The sequence below is a fragment of the Falco biarmicus genome, chromosome 4, assembly GCF_023638135.1.
Source record: "Falco biarmicus isolate bFalBia1 chromosome 4, bFalBia1.pri, whole genome shotgun sequence".
Classification (NCBI taxonomy): Eukaryota; Metazoa; Chordata; class Aves; order Falconiformes; family Falconidae; genus Falco; species Falco biarmicus.
In genome coordinates this window covers 100,224,130-100,240,783 of record NC_079291.1, presented here as the reverse complement: position 1 = coordinate 100,240,783, position 16,654 = coordinate 100,224,130, and the positions used below count along the sequence as shown (strand labels likewise).

Here is a 16,654-nt window from a genome sequence, read left to right as displayed (position 1 = left end):
ACTGAGAATGAAGACCATTAACATCAAAAGAATTCACAAGCAGCCAGTTCTGGGACATCCTGGGACCCAATCTGTGACTGCTGGAAGTACCATGCTGCATTCTCACCCTTGTACGAGAGTCCTTCCAGGGAAACAGAGCTAATTACGGAAGAACGAGCTGGCTGGAGGGGAAGTGTAACGGACAACATCCTCTTTCTCCATACTTTATTCTGTTCTACAAATACAGTACAAAAATAGATTTTTCTGAACATAATTAAATGTAAGCCATTTTCTTGCATTTCAATCTTTCCTCTGTGACAATGTCCAGTAATGACTAAACTGTCATTCCCTTGTATTTCTGAAGAGACAGTGTAATTTAGTTCTAAAAATACTACAAAAGACAGATCAGCATTTCTGCGACAAAACTGCAGGAAAAGTTTGTGTAGATTTAACATTCCTCTCTCAACAGTTTTTAAATGGGGAACATTTACAAGAACCTTCTGGTTTCGGTGAATTTCCTTCTTGACAATGACACTCAGCCAGTTGTACATGTTTGGCTCCAGAACATATCCACATGGTCTTGATAGAACAAAACTGCAACAAGTCTATATTTAAATTACTTAAGACATACTGAACCCTAAGTGTGAAATGAGGACAGGGCTCCTCCCTTCTGATGCACAAGGTTTCTGAAAGTAAAGGAAGAGGGTAGGCAGAAACACCAAAACTGAGTTTTCACAAAAGACAGGTATTCTTTAGAAAGTACATTTTCAAATTCTTCCAAATCTTGACTGCATGTTTCATTACACCTTGGAAGTATTCTCCCTTCTGCAATGATGGGACAGGTAGTAAGACCAGAACTCCACCTCACCGCCAGTTTGGGTACGGTATGAATCCAAGAGGTCGTTTGTAGTCCCCTGACCTGCTCACCACAGGCTACTACACAGCAGCTGCATGCTTTAGTTCTGAGCAAGCAGGAAAAAATGGAAAGGAGAAAAATGGGCAAAGATAGTGCTAATGAAAGGAATGTGTCAGAAAACAGAAGTGTTAGTGCTGAGCGATACAAAAGAGAGCAAACTCCAACAGAAAGGCGAGTTTTTTCCAACAGAAAGAAAACAGAATTATTAGTGCTGAGTGATACGAGAGCAAAAAACCTCCAAACACAAAGTGATCTCAGAAGGTGCAACTGCACATCTGCTTCTCGTAAGGCTGAGGATAAAAGGATGAATGGAATTTCCTGCGATAGCAGAAGAAACATCTTGATACTCAATTAGGCTGCTCCCTCATAGCTCAGAAACACAAGTGCACTAGAAGACCAAGTCCTTAACTTGCAAAGGATACTTTTGTTGTGACTATTCTTGCATCTAAAGCGGCAAAGAAAAGCTTGTTCTGATCACAGTTTCTCAAAAGGGAACAACTGTGCTGCTTCTCCTTTCTTTTCTCGCTTGCTCTTTCTGGCTGTCTTCTCTTCTTTTTCTTTCTCTAACCAGCGATTCTGGGGCCAAGAAATGGCCACGTTCCCTACTGCAGTCTCTGAACTTGGACCTCCTTCTTCATCAGAAGAGAATGCTGCTCCTGTCTCTGTCTCGGGTGCTGACGGCTCAGTCTGGAAAACACAGGTGTGGAAATTGAAAAATTGCTCTAGAAATCACGTAACTACCCCTTTCCAAAAGGGCTTGTCTTCCATCACAGTGACACTTAATGACATCAGGAAAGTTGGTGGCTCTCGTTAGGGCTTCTCACCCAAAACAGTGTGTTTCTATTCCTGGATGTCAAGCATTCTTTCAAGAGAAGCAAAATATTTTTGATGACGGAAGAACAGAAACAAACCTCTGCTAAAAAGATCATGCTTCTCACCTTTGTCAATGGGGAAAATACACCTGACTGTGTAACAAAAAGCAGCCCACTCTCATCCTGTAAGCTACATGCTTGGCTTGGAGGAATAAATTGAGGAAGGGGGTATGTCAAAACAGAAAGTAGTACCAAAAACCTGATGCTTGAGGCAACACTGATCTCTTGTTCAACAACAATGAATCTTTCATAGACATGACCACATCGAATTTCTGGTGTAATTCTCTCTCCTAGTTGCTAGTCACATGCAAGATTTTTCAGTAGCTGCACTCTGGAAGTTCTACCCTCTACAGCTGGACACGTAACACATTGGAAAGACTGGGAAAGTCTCTTGGTACAGAAATACCATCCTGAAAAAGAAATCACTAACAGAAATACAGAATACCTTGATGGAGTAGCGTTGCTTCAGTCTCTCTCTGATGAGAAGTCCTTTTGTCAGCAGCTTCCAATTCCCCAGAGCTCTTTTCTCACGCTTCTGTGCAGGATTGTTATTGAAAAGAGAAAAAATTACTGTTCTAAGTTTCAATGTATTTATGCCCACAGAAAATGGAAGTTTGAAGATTTTAAACTGCCATTAAAAGAACCCGTGCCAACTTAAATGTGTCACATTAAAAGATATACATGCCAGTAGGATTCCCGAGTAAAATATACTGGTGTCCAATTATCTGCTAAATACATCCATTACTGTCACTTTCTAATGTGCACCCTGCCTGTAAATTACACCAGAACCACCTCCAAAACTTTTAGCTTCCTATATTTATTCCTCATTTTTGTTTCCCAGCAGCCATAGAGAACTGTTGCAGAGTATGCACCATTTCAGACACTGCTACACACCTGTGCTGCACCCCTGTACTGCAGGCCAGACAGCAAACCCCAAATGGGGCATCTGGGGGACACAACTCGCCCCTCACGGTCACAGAGCTCTCTGCCTGGGGCTTACACAGCCCACCCTTGCTTCGACTGTCCACAGTTTCAATGAAACTGACTTAATAAACATACCAATAAGGAAGCTCCAAAATAATTCTCACCTCCTTCTCCTTCTTCTCTATTTCTGCTTGTTCATTCTCCCAGGCGGCAATAAGGACCTCTTTATACTCCTCACAGACAACGTAGCCATCGGTACTAGGAAGGAGAACACAATCCTCTGTCAGCTACTAGAAGAAAAAAGAAAGGGAGCAAATGCCTGCTGACCCAGCCAAACCAAAAGCTACCGAATACTGACAGAACTGTCTGTCTCATAGGGTCTAAGTGTGTAACTCGTCACATGTACTCCTTAACACAGGGTATTCAACTTCTGCAGGACATCAAAATCTGTCAGCTGCAATGAAGCAGCTTTACGTACACGGGGTGCGAGTAGCCGCCATGAAAATCAAATCCAGTGATGGCTTGAGCACAGTCAATGTCCAGCTTCCGCGCCAATCTGTTCAGATTTGGGAGTCTCAGCTGCACACAGCCAACGGGTAACATGGATGGCAGGAAAAGATAGACATTTCCATATTCATTCCGAGGAACCTGTTATTGCAAAAGTAAAGAGAAATGGTGACACTCCTGCTCTCTGGAGAGAGGTGAAAATTCCTGCCACAACTCAGGGACCCTCCGTTCCTTCTGACCTGACACATTCCACTCCAGTATTCAATTAATATTCACATGACAAGGCACTAGATTTTAGCTGCATGGTTATCTCCCAGCTATGTCCTCTGCCCAGGCCTTGTTACTCAGGTTGTAATGCAGAGAATCAGCAAAACTAACATGGGCTAGGAAAATTGGATCAATGAAATTATGAAGTTAATAGTCTGCACTGCTAGCACTTGTACTCAGGAAAAGAAAGGCCTCATTTTGACCATTTACTCCTGGGTAGTTACCTCTGAAGTCTTAATCCCGAATCCAGATGTTACTGACTGATCTCATCTCTCAAACATGCAACTTCTGGAAAAATAAAGCCCACAGCTCCATACAAAACACTTCCTTTAACACCAGGCCTCTGCCTTCCTAGCTACCTTTCCATCCACTGCTACAGGTGGCTGATACTCCTCAGTCTGCCAGCGACCAAACAGCGCCAGGTCCTCTTTGTCCCTGTTTGCAGGCTCTGCAAGGCGTGCCTTCCTCGCCTGGTTGGAATATCCTTTCACCATCTGTGCAAATACAATGACCAAGCCTGTTAACACTACAGTAAGTTCCAGCAATTTCAGACTTTCCTAGGACATCAAAGACGACTGTCAGACAAGAAATGCCTATTTCCTAGCTTAAATGATAACCCATGGCACCTGTGTGCAACAGGGAGCCAGATCCAATGCCAGGCTGCCGTTGAAGATGGAAGGGTGCAGTTCTGCCAGATACTCTTGGGGTAGGAACAAGAAAGACCTGGGTTTGGGGTAGTACATAGCAACTATAGGCACAGTAGGTGAAGAGATTCACAGTGCAGCTACCATAAGCTATGCAAGCAAGTGAAAACTCTGCATCTGCTGACAAAAGGCAAAAAACAAAACAGAATTGATCTTGGACTTTAGAAAACAGATGTGTCACACAGGAGGAAGTCAAACTCTTACCTTGTAAGGCACTTCTCCAATCCTCACCACTCGAGCTTGCTTCAGCCAAGTGTCCTTGGAGTGCAGCGTGTGTACGCAGTCTCTAAAAAGTCCAGAAGGAAGCAACTATAAACGTTTTGAAGTGTCTCCATAGGAGACTTCTAAACTGTTATTCAGATGTTAGGAATGGCAGAAAAGCTGTATCTAAGTGATATGCAAATGCTGTCTGAGTGGCTAAATGTCTCACGCTGCCTACGCAGGTGGCCTGAGAATACTGCTGATACCATCAAGGTCCTCACAAAAATTAGCTCTTGAATTTGTTACAAAGATCACAGTCGCACATGACTGGCAACATGTGTGCGACTCACCTGGAGTAGACAGCCTCTCCCCTGCAGTACCCTAGGATAGCAGCTGACTCAGGATAGATCGCCTGGTATTTCAAGAGGTGCCTCTTCAGTGCATAAAGAGGGTGGTTTTTGTACTCTCCAATCGCTGTTGGTAGAGGCTGATCTTGAAGCTTAACTTGAAACTGTAAGAATTACACAAAGAAAAGTGATTTCACAATTGTCTTGCACTACCCTTTGTAAGAAAATGACTACGGTACAGGTCAAAGGAAAAAAACCCAGAAACTTAATTGGATGAGCCAACAGATCAAAGCACTCTTGTGCAAGTAAGTACTTAAAACTTGTACCCAGATCTATGCATTTTAAAGACTCTCTCGAAGAAGGGTAATGCTAAACTGCACAGAAACCACACTGGTAAGTTGCCAGCATGGGTTGTCCAGTGCTTTTGCGACGGAAATTTCTCTGAACAGCCTCTATTTGTTATTATTTTAACCTATCATTGTATATTCCCTTTAAAACATAATCAATCTGAACATTTCAAGCTCAAATACAAACCTCCTTTCTCATGGAAAGATTCCTAATGATTTTTTCCCAAATGAGAATCCAAGGACTGGACTCCTGGCACTAAATGTCCTCAATAACCTATTGCCATTTACCTCTTTTTCTTCCTTCTTGTCTCTTTCCACATAGGGGCTTTTGTATGGCTGCAGCGTGTCTTCCCACCACTCAGGGTCCACACGGTTCTTCCTTGTTGCAGTCATCCACACAGGGTCATATCTTTGTGTCACATCCCTGACACTCCCATCATTGTCAAATCCCACAATGTAGAAAAGTGGCTTTGTGGCATATGTGAAGCACAGCTGTGGCTGATCAACGTTGCCATGAACACAGTCTACACACACCCACTTGTCCTCACGTTCAAGGAAAACCTCCAGCCACTGGTCTGTGCCCATCACTTTCCTTACCTCCTGCTGTCCATCATCCTCATCACTAGAAATTATTTTGTTTCTCTTTCTCTGTGCAGGAGGCAAGGCTGGAGCTGTACTTTTTGCCGGCCTAGGCTCAGGTCCACATGAATTTTTGGACAGCTTTGATTCTGAAGTCTCAGTTTTGGGGCTTTTTATAGCCGTTACCTTTGACTTCTGGGAGCCCAGTGAGCTCCTCCACCTTTTAGAGACAGTTTCAAAATCCTCATCAGAGAGATCACTCTCCTCCTCTGAAACCTCAAAGTCTGAACCACTGCCCTCATCACTTCCACTCTCTTCTTTGTAACACACTTTGGAGGCCACTCGTCTCCGGCGGTTGTTCTTGGGCCTCACTGGCCCATCTTTTTCCACTAAACTGCTCTCCCCATTACCAGATTCCTTCTGTTCCTGGCTGCCTGTAGTCAACTTCGATTTGTGTATCCTTTTGGTCTGAACAGTTTTGAGTTTCTTTGGCTCCTTGTTGTCTTTTTCGCTCTCTGAGGACTTCTCATCATGCTTGGCTTTTTTGCAGGGGCATTTTTTTGCCACAGCTTTGGGTGTTGTGGCAGAGCTCTCCTGCCCCTCAGAGGTACCACTGACAGACTGGCTCTTGGATGAGCTTTTTCCCTGCAAAGAAACAGGCTAGGTCACTTTTATCACCATGGCTAAGAATGTGTTAAAAAAAAAAAGAAAAAAAGACTGAAATCAGCACAAGGTGCATGAGACCAAAGGTTAGCAGGCATGGTCAATCTGCACGTCTTAGGGACTTGAAAATTTCAGACAAATGGCTCAAGAGAGGTGCACTCAAGCAGCAAGTGTTTGGTGTCTAAGTTTTAAAGAAATTTAAAACCACTAAAGCATAAGAAGTCTTGCTGAAACATGCAAAACAGGAGGTTTTTTTTAAAGAAGAAACTAAAAATTAAGGCTTTGCATCTTCTGCGCTATAGACAGAACATCATCATCACTGTGGTTCATGCAGTGATTCACTGCAAGCTACAACAGCCACAAAGCTTTTTGAATCCTACTCTCTAAACCAGTGACCTATTCTTTATTCCACACACCAAACAGAAACTACCTTTGCTCTTGTTTCCTTGAGAGGAACGGGTTGAAAAGACAGCACAAGGCGACACAGAAGCTGTAACGCTCGCAGAATAATTAAAAATATCTGCAAAAGAGAAAATAAAGCACGTTTAACCTTTTTTCAAGGTATATAAAACAAAACCTCTTGAAACTCTTTTACAGTCTGGGTTCTGTCACAAATAATTTTCATTCCTACCTTTTACCCAGTTGCTATAGTATTAAAGCACAGTCTTCTCTGGTCGTATCTACTTTACTACTGTGACAGGGGAACTGCTGTTAACTCACAGATGAGGAACCAATTCCTAAAGAGCCTAAATGACCTGTCCTGCTGGAGCAGACACATTAAGACAAACAAATCTGATCTATCCTATCAGGCTCTCATTCTTGATGAAAACTGAGTAAGATGGTTCTAAATCGTGCCTCCCAAAGGTGGTGAAAGCCAACGACATACCATCAGCTGAAGCCAGCAGAAACACAAGCCATTCAGAGAATGTCATTACAGTCACAACTGAGCGGTCAGCAGCTGCAAGCTGGCAACCACCTTCCTGCATGGGATTCAAGCGAAGCTGCCTGAGCAAGGCTTGCTTTGTCTTTTCCTCCTGTCCCAGCAAGTGACATCTCTGCACTTCTACAGAAAGATTACAAAGCCACCACAACTGCTTCCTGCTTTGCAGCAGAAAAGCTGCAACATCCCATTTTATCAGCAACAGCATAAAGCTGCAAGCCACGCACCTGCAAAGCAGCAGCTTGTTTCTGCTCTTTCAAATGTCCCGTCAAGCTGATCTCCTGTGTTTCCCCCTCCCCTCAGCTGTTTTACCAAAATCTGTGACTCGAAGCAACTGACTCCACTTCTTCCGTTAATCCAATTACACCACAAAATGACTGTAAATTGGAAGTTCTTTTGAAGCCTTGGCCTTGTGCTGCTCTAAAGCAAAGCTCAATTTCTTTGCCCTTCAGTGGTGACTCATGGCAACAAACTACCAACCCTCAACTCCAAGATCTGTAAAGAGTTTCTCTGGCTGCAAGTAACCCCAAAAATTCTTCACTCAAACTAATAATTCAGAAGAAACCTATTAAGCGGGTTTTCTTTGACCTACAGTGCTAATAAAGCAACACAAAGAAGCCAAAGCATACTTAGAAACAAGTGGCTCTATACACTACACAAAGCCATCCACGGCAGAACACAGAGTGCACAGTGACACCAACCAGAACTAGAGGCTCCAGTTAGGCACAGTTCAAATTAAATAATTTAATCACAGGACTCCAGATAAAAATACAACAAAACGAAAAACCCACAGAATCATTTAAGTCACCAATTTGTTTTCTCCAAATCCATCCCTCAAACGCCACTTTGTGTATGACCTGACAGCATTACAGCACTGATTTGGCATCCAAACTCGGCAACCAACCCTGCACTTCCCAGTCACTTACATGAACCAACTCCTCATCATCCCGTGCAGCATAGATGGCAAAGCGCCTCTCCAAAGTTGACTGAAGGGGCTCTCCTTTTCCAGTGGAAAGCTCATCGTTGACAGTGAAGGTTCCAACAAACCTGAAATATGAGACACCTACTTATGGTCTAGTGTTTGTGACTATATTCTTAAACTTCATAACTGACCCCTTCCTTCTGCAAAAACAAGCAGCTCTCACCCTTGTATTTAAAATTAGAAAAATCACTAATTACATTTACCCCTCTCCCTGAACCCTGGCTCTACATTCTACATGATAGCACTATTAGGAGAGAGTGTTTTACCATTTCACCAAGTTGGAAAGGTAGAGAAGGTCCACTTGGCCTGCAGGCACTTTTGTGAAGTGGGTGGGGATGATGGATAGACCAATAGCATGAAGATCTGGCTGGCTGCAGATCCTGTTTCTATAGAAACCATTTGCTAATAAACACAAGAGGTGAACCTGAGAGAAAAAAGTTTCTATAGTGAGTTCACAAGAGATTTTCTTTGCTGGAACTATTGTCCACGGTAGAGATGAGGAAGGCTTTACTGCTCCTTGTAACAGAAACAGGCAGCAATGAAGCCTTCCAAGCATACACAGGGTGGACACAGGGCTGTCTCCAGATCACACCAGAAGACAGCAAAGCCCTGCAGTCCCTGTCAGTGTTTTCCACTCTATATGACTGACAGTTTAACCCAGACAGAATGAGCAGATACTCACTTAGCGGAGAAATATACACCCTACTCACATGTGCTTTGAGTTCAAATTCTACTAATGCAGTCACTGATGTTTCTAACTTACAGTTTAGGAGAAGTCTATAATGACCATTTTTCAGTCCTACAGCCTTTTTATTTTCTTACTTTTAGCCATGCCCCCACATTATTTGATGAAAATTAGTTTCTTCTTCATTATGAATCAGTTCAGACATCTTTATGCTCAATTTTTCTGCTGCCACGGTTCTGTGACTAATACCTTATGTGTGTCCTCACGAACCTCCTTGCTGAAACGTTTCATCATTCTCCGAAGATACATCTCAAACTCAGCTTTCCTTTTTTCTCTGCATAAGATTACAAGAGAAATGGATGTTGTGGATCTTCTATGGCCCTGCTTTTCTAGATTCCTGAACTGGATCAGTTCACAAAAAGAATCCACCCCACAGAATCTTCTGTGCATGCTTAATAAAAATTTAGTTACTGGCTATATGAATAGGCATGCAGGATGCATATGACTAATAAACTGCAAACTCCACATACCCGATATACCATATACCACATACTCCATATAGCATACTGAGAGCTTGGTATATTCAGATGCCCTAAATCCTACCTAACTTTATGTGCCTACAGTTTCCCACCAGACAGCTTTGGATAGCTCCATTCTAAAACTCAAAATTCACTGTCTGAATTGTTTGACTTTCAGATTACTGCTAGCATTCCATTCAGATTCCTGGAAAGAATGGTTTTCTCTTCATGGATGAAGTCTTTCACTTAGAGACAACAGATACTCTGGTTGTTTTGTTATGAAGGGCTGGCCTGCAACACTGCCCACCCTGCAACAGCATGAGACATTATCAGGCCTTCAGCCACCACACAAAGAAAGCTCTCCTTGGTATAATGCTCTCTGATGCTCTGTCCCTGGTTTGCAAACGTAGGTATTAAAGCACAATGAAGTTACATGCTTTGTTTTCAAGGGATCTGAAAAGCCTCCATTCCCACCAACCTCCACTGAAGATTTCTGATAAAACTGTCAGCATGTAAACTGTTCTCCAACCCACTGCCTTGCATCGCTCCAACTCAACAGCATGCACAAAGTAGGGATTTCCACCCAGAACAGTGCAACTCAGTGACAGTCAAGACTTAGCATATTTTTAACTTCATCCTTCAATGGCCCTTTACTGGCTTCCCTGTCCTTACCTCCTCTCTCTTTTCTTCATCTGCTCTGGAGTTTCAATCTCTATCTCGACAGGATTGCTTGGCAGCACCACTGCCGGAAGAACAGGATCTTCTTCTAACTTAGCTGTGGCAGGTTCCTGGAGTTCTGGAAAAATATGATAAGTAAACATGAAATAGATGTGCCAGGGAGGTCTGACAATGGGATAAGAACCTACCTATTCCTCCTCAAGTGTTTGAACAACCTACAAACCGAACATCCCCAACAGTTACCAGCTCTTGGATGTTCCATAGCACTGTGTGCTCAATTGTTTCTAGTAACTGTGCGATGCCAGTCACCTGCTGTTGAGGAATCAGCTAAGCACAGTCTAATGGCAAGTGACTGTTGCAGGCAAACTCAATCAGCAGCAAAGTGAATGAAGCAGATGTGACTTGAAAGGTACTTGTAGAGTAGCAAAGAAAAAAACTGACAGCTGTTCACTTTAGAAGGTATAAATCTGTAGCAACAAAATAGGAAGTTATGAACATCATGATTCCTATCACAGTTTGTTGATGGCCACCTAATCTAGCAGCTCAGTTGGTTTCATCTCCACTCCTCTTTACTAAGAAGTTGCAGTTTTGAATCTTCAAACCGACTCACTCTTAGCTGCTACAAACACCTGAAAAACTGCTTCCTGCACAGTAGCATAATTTTAACGTGAGCCAACAAATATTCAAATTCAAGGCACTACCACCAGGTCAGGAGCTGTCTGGCTTTTTTCTGCTTTGGAACCATTCTAAAAGCATTGTGACATACGAGCTTTTAAAAATACAGATATGCACATGGAGCATGCTTTAGGTGCACAGAGTATATACATTTACCTGAATCCAAATGAGAAATGATTCAAAAATCAAATTTTAAAAAAGGTATGCAAGGATAGTTACTCCTTAAAATGAATAAACATGCAACTGTTACCCTCTACATCCTCCCATTCATCTTCACTTTCATCATCATCATCACCAGTATTGTCTTCACCCATCTCTTTTTTAACAGGGGATTCTCTCTTCAACTTCATCTCCTTCTGAGTGGGCTTCAGCAAATCACTGTTAAAGTTATCAAAATGTCATTAGCATCAGGAAATGTAGGTGCTTGTTTATTTAAGAGAAATAGAGAAAGAACACCCTAAAAATGGGGAAATCAATAAAGCATGACCTCTGCATCAGTAACAACAGATTATTTGACAATTAAACTACAGATAACTTCTTTGTAAAGCAAACTGACTTTGTCATAAATAACCAGGGGCACAATGGAGCAACATTTTTTCAGTGCAAACTTCAGTTCAGATTCTGCAAGGATGTTTAGGAAGATGCCTGAACCTACAAAAGACCCCATCCTTTAGAACAGCTTGTATAAATAGATCCTTAGAGAAATGGTTTGACTGAAATCATTTGTTCTCACTGAACCTTCAAAGTGTACTGATATTCAAACTGTTTGTTTCACTACACTAATACCCAAGGCTCTGGCTGGCCAGTGAAATGAAAGCAACCAGTTTAATTTCTTTTTATTAATTAATTTGCTACAGCAATCTACACAGGTAGACCATGCTGATATTATACTCAGATTTCAAAAAATACCACAGAATGATATGTTACAACATTTTTGTTCATCCGTTTACATCCAAACCTCTGGCCAACACTTCCACTCATGCTGGATTCCGTAACACTTCCCTAGTCCTATGTCAAAACTGTAACAAATGAAATAAAATTTTACATTTAAGCCATTGAATTTGAAAAGGCTCACATATTTGCTTCCCATGCAATCTTCCTCAGGACTGACTCTGCAGTGAATAAGATAGTACTTCTGTCCAGCTATGTGATACATATGTACTAAATTAGACAGCCAGCCTAAAACAAACTGCTCAAACGCATATATACAGCCCCGGGCCCTAAACAAATAACACTAAGAGAAAGCTCCTATTGACCTGAATGATACGTAAACTTACCTGCACATTTCTTCTTTTTTAGGATTCCTTTTATTTCTAGTATATTTTTTATCTTCTTTTATTAGAGATTTTGCCCCTTTTTGTTTTGAAGGCTTATTTGCTGAGTTGGAAACTCCAGTATCACAACCGTCTTCCTTCCTGCTAGCCAAAGCTTTTGAGTCATTATTCTTTACACCGGGCGTTTTATCTTCAAAATCATCTGCTGCGACAGAAGAGAGGAAGGTACCTTAAAAGAATGAAGTTTCATCTCCATGGCAATCAGAAACAATACCTCCACGGGCTTCATCAGGGCCAGTTCCAGAAGAAAGTGAGCACTGGTAGTGAGGAGCACGGCATTGCTTTGGGTAAGTAGGTAAGAATCCAACAATGAGATGTAAGGAAAATACTCATCATAATGTAACGCACAAGAAGCACATAAAGATTCCGATGGTCCTACCGACGGGGCCAGTTGAAAAACAAGCACCGCACTGGTCAGCCACAATAAATTATTGTTTTGTAAAGCTGCTCTGGGGAAGTTCTCCGAGGGCCCGGGGCCCGCACGTGAGGCCGGGCCCGGCGGGGGGTGCGCGGCCCCGCCACGGCTGAGGTGAGACCAACCCCCGGCCCCCCCCCCCGCGGCTCCGGGCCTTGCCCAGCGCCCCCCGGCGGAGCGCGGCCCGTGTCGCCCACGGGTCTATCCCCGTCCCCGTGTGCCCCCCGTCTCACCCTCCGGCGCTGCGGAGGACGGGCACCCCCCGCCCCAGCCCCTTCCCTCACGGGGCTGCCGCAGCGCCGCGCTAAGGGCGAGTGGCCCCCGCTGCCCCCGCCCCTCCCGAAGCACCAGACACCTGGGGCGGCCCCGAGCCCCGGCAATGGCGCAGCGCCCGGCCCGGCCCACCACAGCCGCCCCCCGCACTCACCCTCCTCCGCCGGCTCGTCCCGCGGCGCCCCCAGCCCCCCGCGGCGCCTCTTGCTGGCAGGCGCGGGCCGGGGCGCCGCTCTGCGCTTGGGGGCCATGGCGCGGCCCCGGCGGCGGGCAGGCGGCTGCCCCCGCTTCGCCCCCGCCCCGCGCCCCCCCCGCCAGAGGGGAAGGGGAGGGGCCATAAAGTCTCGCGGGAGAGCGCGGGAGGCGGTTTGAAAGATGGCGGATGAGGTGGACCAGGTGAGGAGCTCTCGCTTTCCCTCAGGGCGGGAGGCGGTGGTCGGGTCCGCGCTCCTGCCTTCCCCTAGCGGGCCTGGGGGAGTCTCCTTGGCTGGAGGGGCGGGGGGGCAGGGCAGGCTTCGGGCTGCCCGGCTGGTGCTGGCCGTACCCCGCGGCAGAGCCCCCCGCTCGGGCAGCCTTGTGAGGCGCAGCCCTGCGGGGCAGCGCTCTGTGTGGAGTGAGACCCCCTCACGGCCCGGGGCCCTGTGCGCCTCGCCTCAGGCACGTCTCCCACGGGAGCTGCCGAGAAAAAAAACCCAAACACTTATGGCGCTGCCTCGCTGAGAAGGAATTAGGTAGTACGCTGCGGGATAAACACAAAAATGTTCACGCGTTTTAGCTGTGATCCTAGAAGTTTGGCTTTACCACACGCGAGGGACCTCAGGGCAGTGTGCGTTCAGGTTTCTCGCCTGCCCTGGGGCCTGGCCTGGCTGCTGTGTGGCTGGGCCAGGCCTCAGGGAGAGCTGTGTGTTTGGGGCAGCGTGTCACCCAGTTAACTGGTCTGTGCTGACAAACATGTCAGCCTGTGTTTGGTGCTGGTTCGTGCAGAGTAGGCTTTGTGCAGCAGTATGGGTGATGGTTGCTGGTAAGGAATATAGTTTATACAACTGTATGTGTGAGGCTTGATTTCTGCAAACTAAACTGAAGTCTTAACTTGTTTTGCTCAGGCTGGTGAGCATCTGTAGAGTAGTAGTATCAGCCGTGCTCGGGTTCATCGGGATGTGAAGGAATGGGTTGGACTAATTGCATCTGTGTTCTTACCTGTTTGTTTTCTTTGTCTCACAAACACAGAGAAATGGAAAAGTTCATAGGCTTCTGTACAAATAACTTTCATAAATTTATTTTTTTTAGCAACAAACAACAAATACTGTAGAGGAGCCACTTGATCTCATCAGACTCAGTCTAGATGAGCGTATCTATGTCAAAATGAGGAATGACAGAGAGCTCAGAGGCAGACTACATGTAAGTAAAACTTTCAAAACACCACCATGCTTATCTAGCTAAGCACTGGGCAGTCTTTTTTTCATGTACAACAGTCTATTACACAAGGTTACCTATAATATTCCATTGGTTGTTAAAAAAAATGAGATTAAACCCACATGAAATTGTAACATGGTTAAAAGTGCAGAAGTGGTTAAAGGTAAGTTAAAGATGATTTTAGTTACAAGGCCTAAAACCTTTCTTGTATCACAAGTGTAATGTGATTGGTAGAAAAATCTAATTTATTCAGTACTGTCTGCTATTAAATGTTTCTTTAGCGAGCAAAGAGATACATTTTGTTGTTATCTCCTGAAAGATACCAAGCAATTCATTCCATTGTTTTTGGCTTCCATTTCTGTGTGTCTAAAATAAGGAACGATGCTGCAGGCCTCTTCTCATGAAGTATCCTGAGGTTTCTTTAAGATGGAATTAAGAATGAGATTATAGTCATCAAACAAGTATCTCTTAAGGCACACCCTATGAGGATATGATGGGATATGTACTCTGCTGGATTCTCTGCAAATCTCCTTGTCTAAGTGCTTTCTTCTGAGAGTGATATCTCTCTTGATGAGACAGATTTTTTCTTTCTATTAAGCCTGCCATCCTCTTTGAGTACTGTACTGTGTTTGGGAAGAGAACCAGTTGCCCTGTGTGTTGATTGAGCCTCAACGCCTTTGGGAACACAAAGATGAGGAGAGATCCATGAGGCACATGTGTAGCTTGCGATGTGCTTTTATAAGGTTTTTGGAACATGTGCTTATTTGAAACTTTTGTAGCATTGTATGAATTACAGCTTTCATATTCTTTCCGTTGGCCCCAGGCAATCAGTTCCAGGAGGCTGGACTGGCAGCAGAGTATGTGTAGCTGGTTTAATGTTAATAAAGTGTGTCTGTCTCTGCGTTTTTACATGTGTTCTCACTGAATGCTTCAGAGCTGTTTCCTGGAGGAGCGAGCAGTCCAGTAAATATGTTTTCCTTCTTTTTAATGCTGCAGGTACCAATTTGTTCATGTTTGTTTAGAATTATAACTGATAACTGCTTTATTTTGACATAGTGGCATGTTTTTGTCAAGATCAGGCTAAATTAATTGTGTCTGAAAGTCTTGCTAAAATTCTCATTTTAATAAGCTCATATTTGAATTTTGGAAGAAATAATGAACTGACTTCATTCCTACAGGCATATGATCAGCACTTAAATATGATTTTGGGTGATGTGGAAGAAACTGTAACTACAATAGAGATTGATGAAGAAACCTATGAAGAGATTTATAAAGTAAGGACTTAGTGTATTTATCCCCATAAAAAACTTTTAAAACTGAACTATATTATACTGTTGAAGTAGTTTATTGCTGACTGCTATTTGAATCAAGATGTGACAGAAGTTTTGGGCAAGACTGAGTGTTGGTTGTATTGATCTCTTCAGCATGCCAAAATGTTTTATGTTTAAGCTTATATTTGTTGGAGTTGTTTCTGGTGTTTTGCTATGATTGAATTTTGTCATATGTTTAGCAGATATGTTTTGTAAACTATGCTTTTGTAAATGTAAACTTTCCTTTCTTTCTTCATAGTCTACCAAGAGGAATATTCCGATGCTCTTTGTCAGAGGTGATGGTGTTGTGCTTGTAGCTCCACCATTGAGGGTTGGTTGAAGCAACAAAGGATTTAACCTTGTTGGAAAGTTTCAGGCTTTTGGACAATGGTTTGTGTTTCAATTATGTGTCTCAAAATTCTGTACGTGTTTTTTATAGGATGTTTTTCTCTGTTCATTTGGGAATGGGAGGGATGGGGAATGAGTTTGTCTTGCAGAAGGTACATGTAGTCAATTGAAGCAGTGTAAACAAATGTAACTGTTGTAAATTGGCAGTCATGTCACATCAGGAAAAGAATCCTTCGGGTTTTTTGATCTTCACAATAACACTGTCTTAATTTTTTGTTTTAAATAAATTCGGTTTATCTTTCAGTTTTGACTTGTCCTGTTTTTATGTTGGAGACATTCTTACGTTCTATAGAACTAGTGCTATATTAAGTTGTAGTATGTAGCCTCACTTTCTGAGAAAACAGTAACTTCTGTGTTAATTTCTGTCCTTACTAATACCAGAGTCTTACAGATTGATGTTTGGGGGGGCAGTGATTCATGCTACACAAATCTACAGTGCTATAATTTATGGCTTTTTTGTGTTCAAATTCTTGCATATGCTTGTAGCAGGGAAATAATGTATGTATATGCATTTTCCACTTAAGATATGCGAAGAAGATGGGCTTCTTTACAATGTCTTCAGATTTTTTTGTGGCTTTGTTTACAGAGCTGTGGTTTGCAAGGCTGTAAGTAGAGACCGAGGATGTTGCCTTGCATGCTGCTTAGTTGCCTGCTGCATGTATTCACTTCCCACTGTCTGTAGCCTGTTTCAGTTCTTGAATACAGTAAATTCTCCTG

At 43.5% G+C, this 16,654-nt stretch overlaps 2 protein-coding genes across 4 annotated transcripts; one reads left to right on the top strand and one right to left on the bottom strand.

Moving 5' to 3' along the window:
- Window positions 1–190: 190 nt before the first annotated feature.
- XPC (XPC complex subunit, DNA damage recognition and repair factor) lies at window positions 191–13,116 on the bottom strand. 3 transcript variants are annotated; one of them, XM_056334096.1, is made up of 16 exons: window positions 12,961–13,115; window positions 12,062–12,263; window positions 11,035–11,162; window positions 10,104–10,227; window positions 9,163–9,247; window positions 8,495–8,652; window positions 8,173–8,293; window positions 6,737–6,826; window positions 5,353–6,288; window positions 4,721–4,881; window positions 4,374–4,455; window positions 3,825–3,959; window positions 3,170–3,339; window positions 2,856–2,949; window positions 2,213–2,302; window positions 191–1,582 (listed from the first exon to the last, which is right to left on the bottom strand). In XM_056334096.1, exons 1-16 carry the CDS (start codon window positions 13,055–13,057, stop codon window positions 1,370–1,372), a joined length of 2,886 nt encoding a protein of 961 aa, XP_056190071.1. In that variant the 5' UTR covers window positions 13,058–13,115; the 3' UTR covers window positions 191–1,369. The 3 variants fall into 3 exon arrangements, with proteins under 3 accessions (XP_056190071.1, XP_056190072.1, XP_056190074.1); XM_056334097.1 differs by having other exon boundaries at window positions 12,062–12,260; window positions 12,961–13,093; XM_056334099.1 differs by lacking the exons at window positions 191–1,582; window positions 2,213–2,302 and having other exon boundaries at window positions 2,856–2,981; window positions 12,961–13,116.
- LSM3 (LSM3 homolog, U6 small nuclear RNA and mRNA degradation associated) lies at window positions 13,111–16,180 on the top strand. Its single transcript, XM_056334102.1, has 4 exons — window positions 13,111–13,202; window positions 14,094–14,204; window positions 15,398–15,493; window positions 15,789–16,180. Exons 1-4 carry the CDS (start codon window positions 13,182–13,184, stop codon window positions 15,867–15,869), a joined length of 309 nt encoding a protein of 102 aa, XP_056190077.1. The 5' UTR covers window positions 13,111–13,181; the 3' UTR covers window positions 15,870–16,180.
- Window positions 16,181–16,654: the final 474 nt, after the last annotated feature.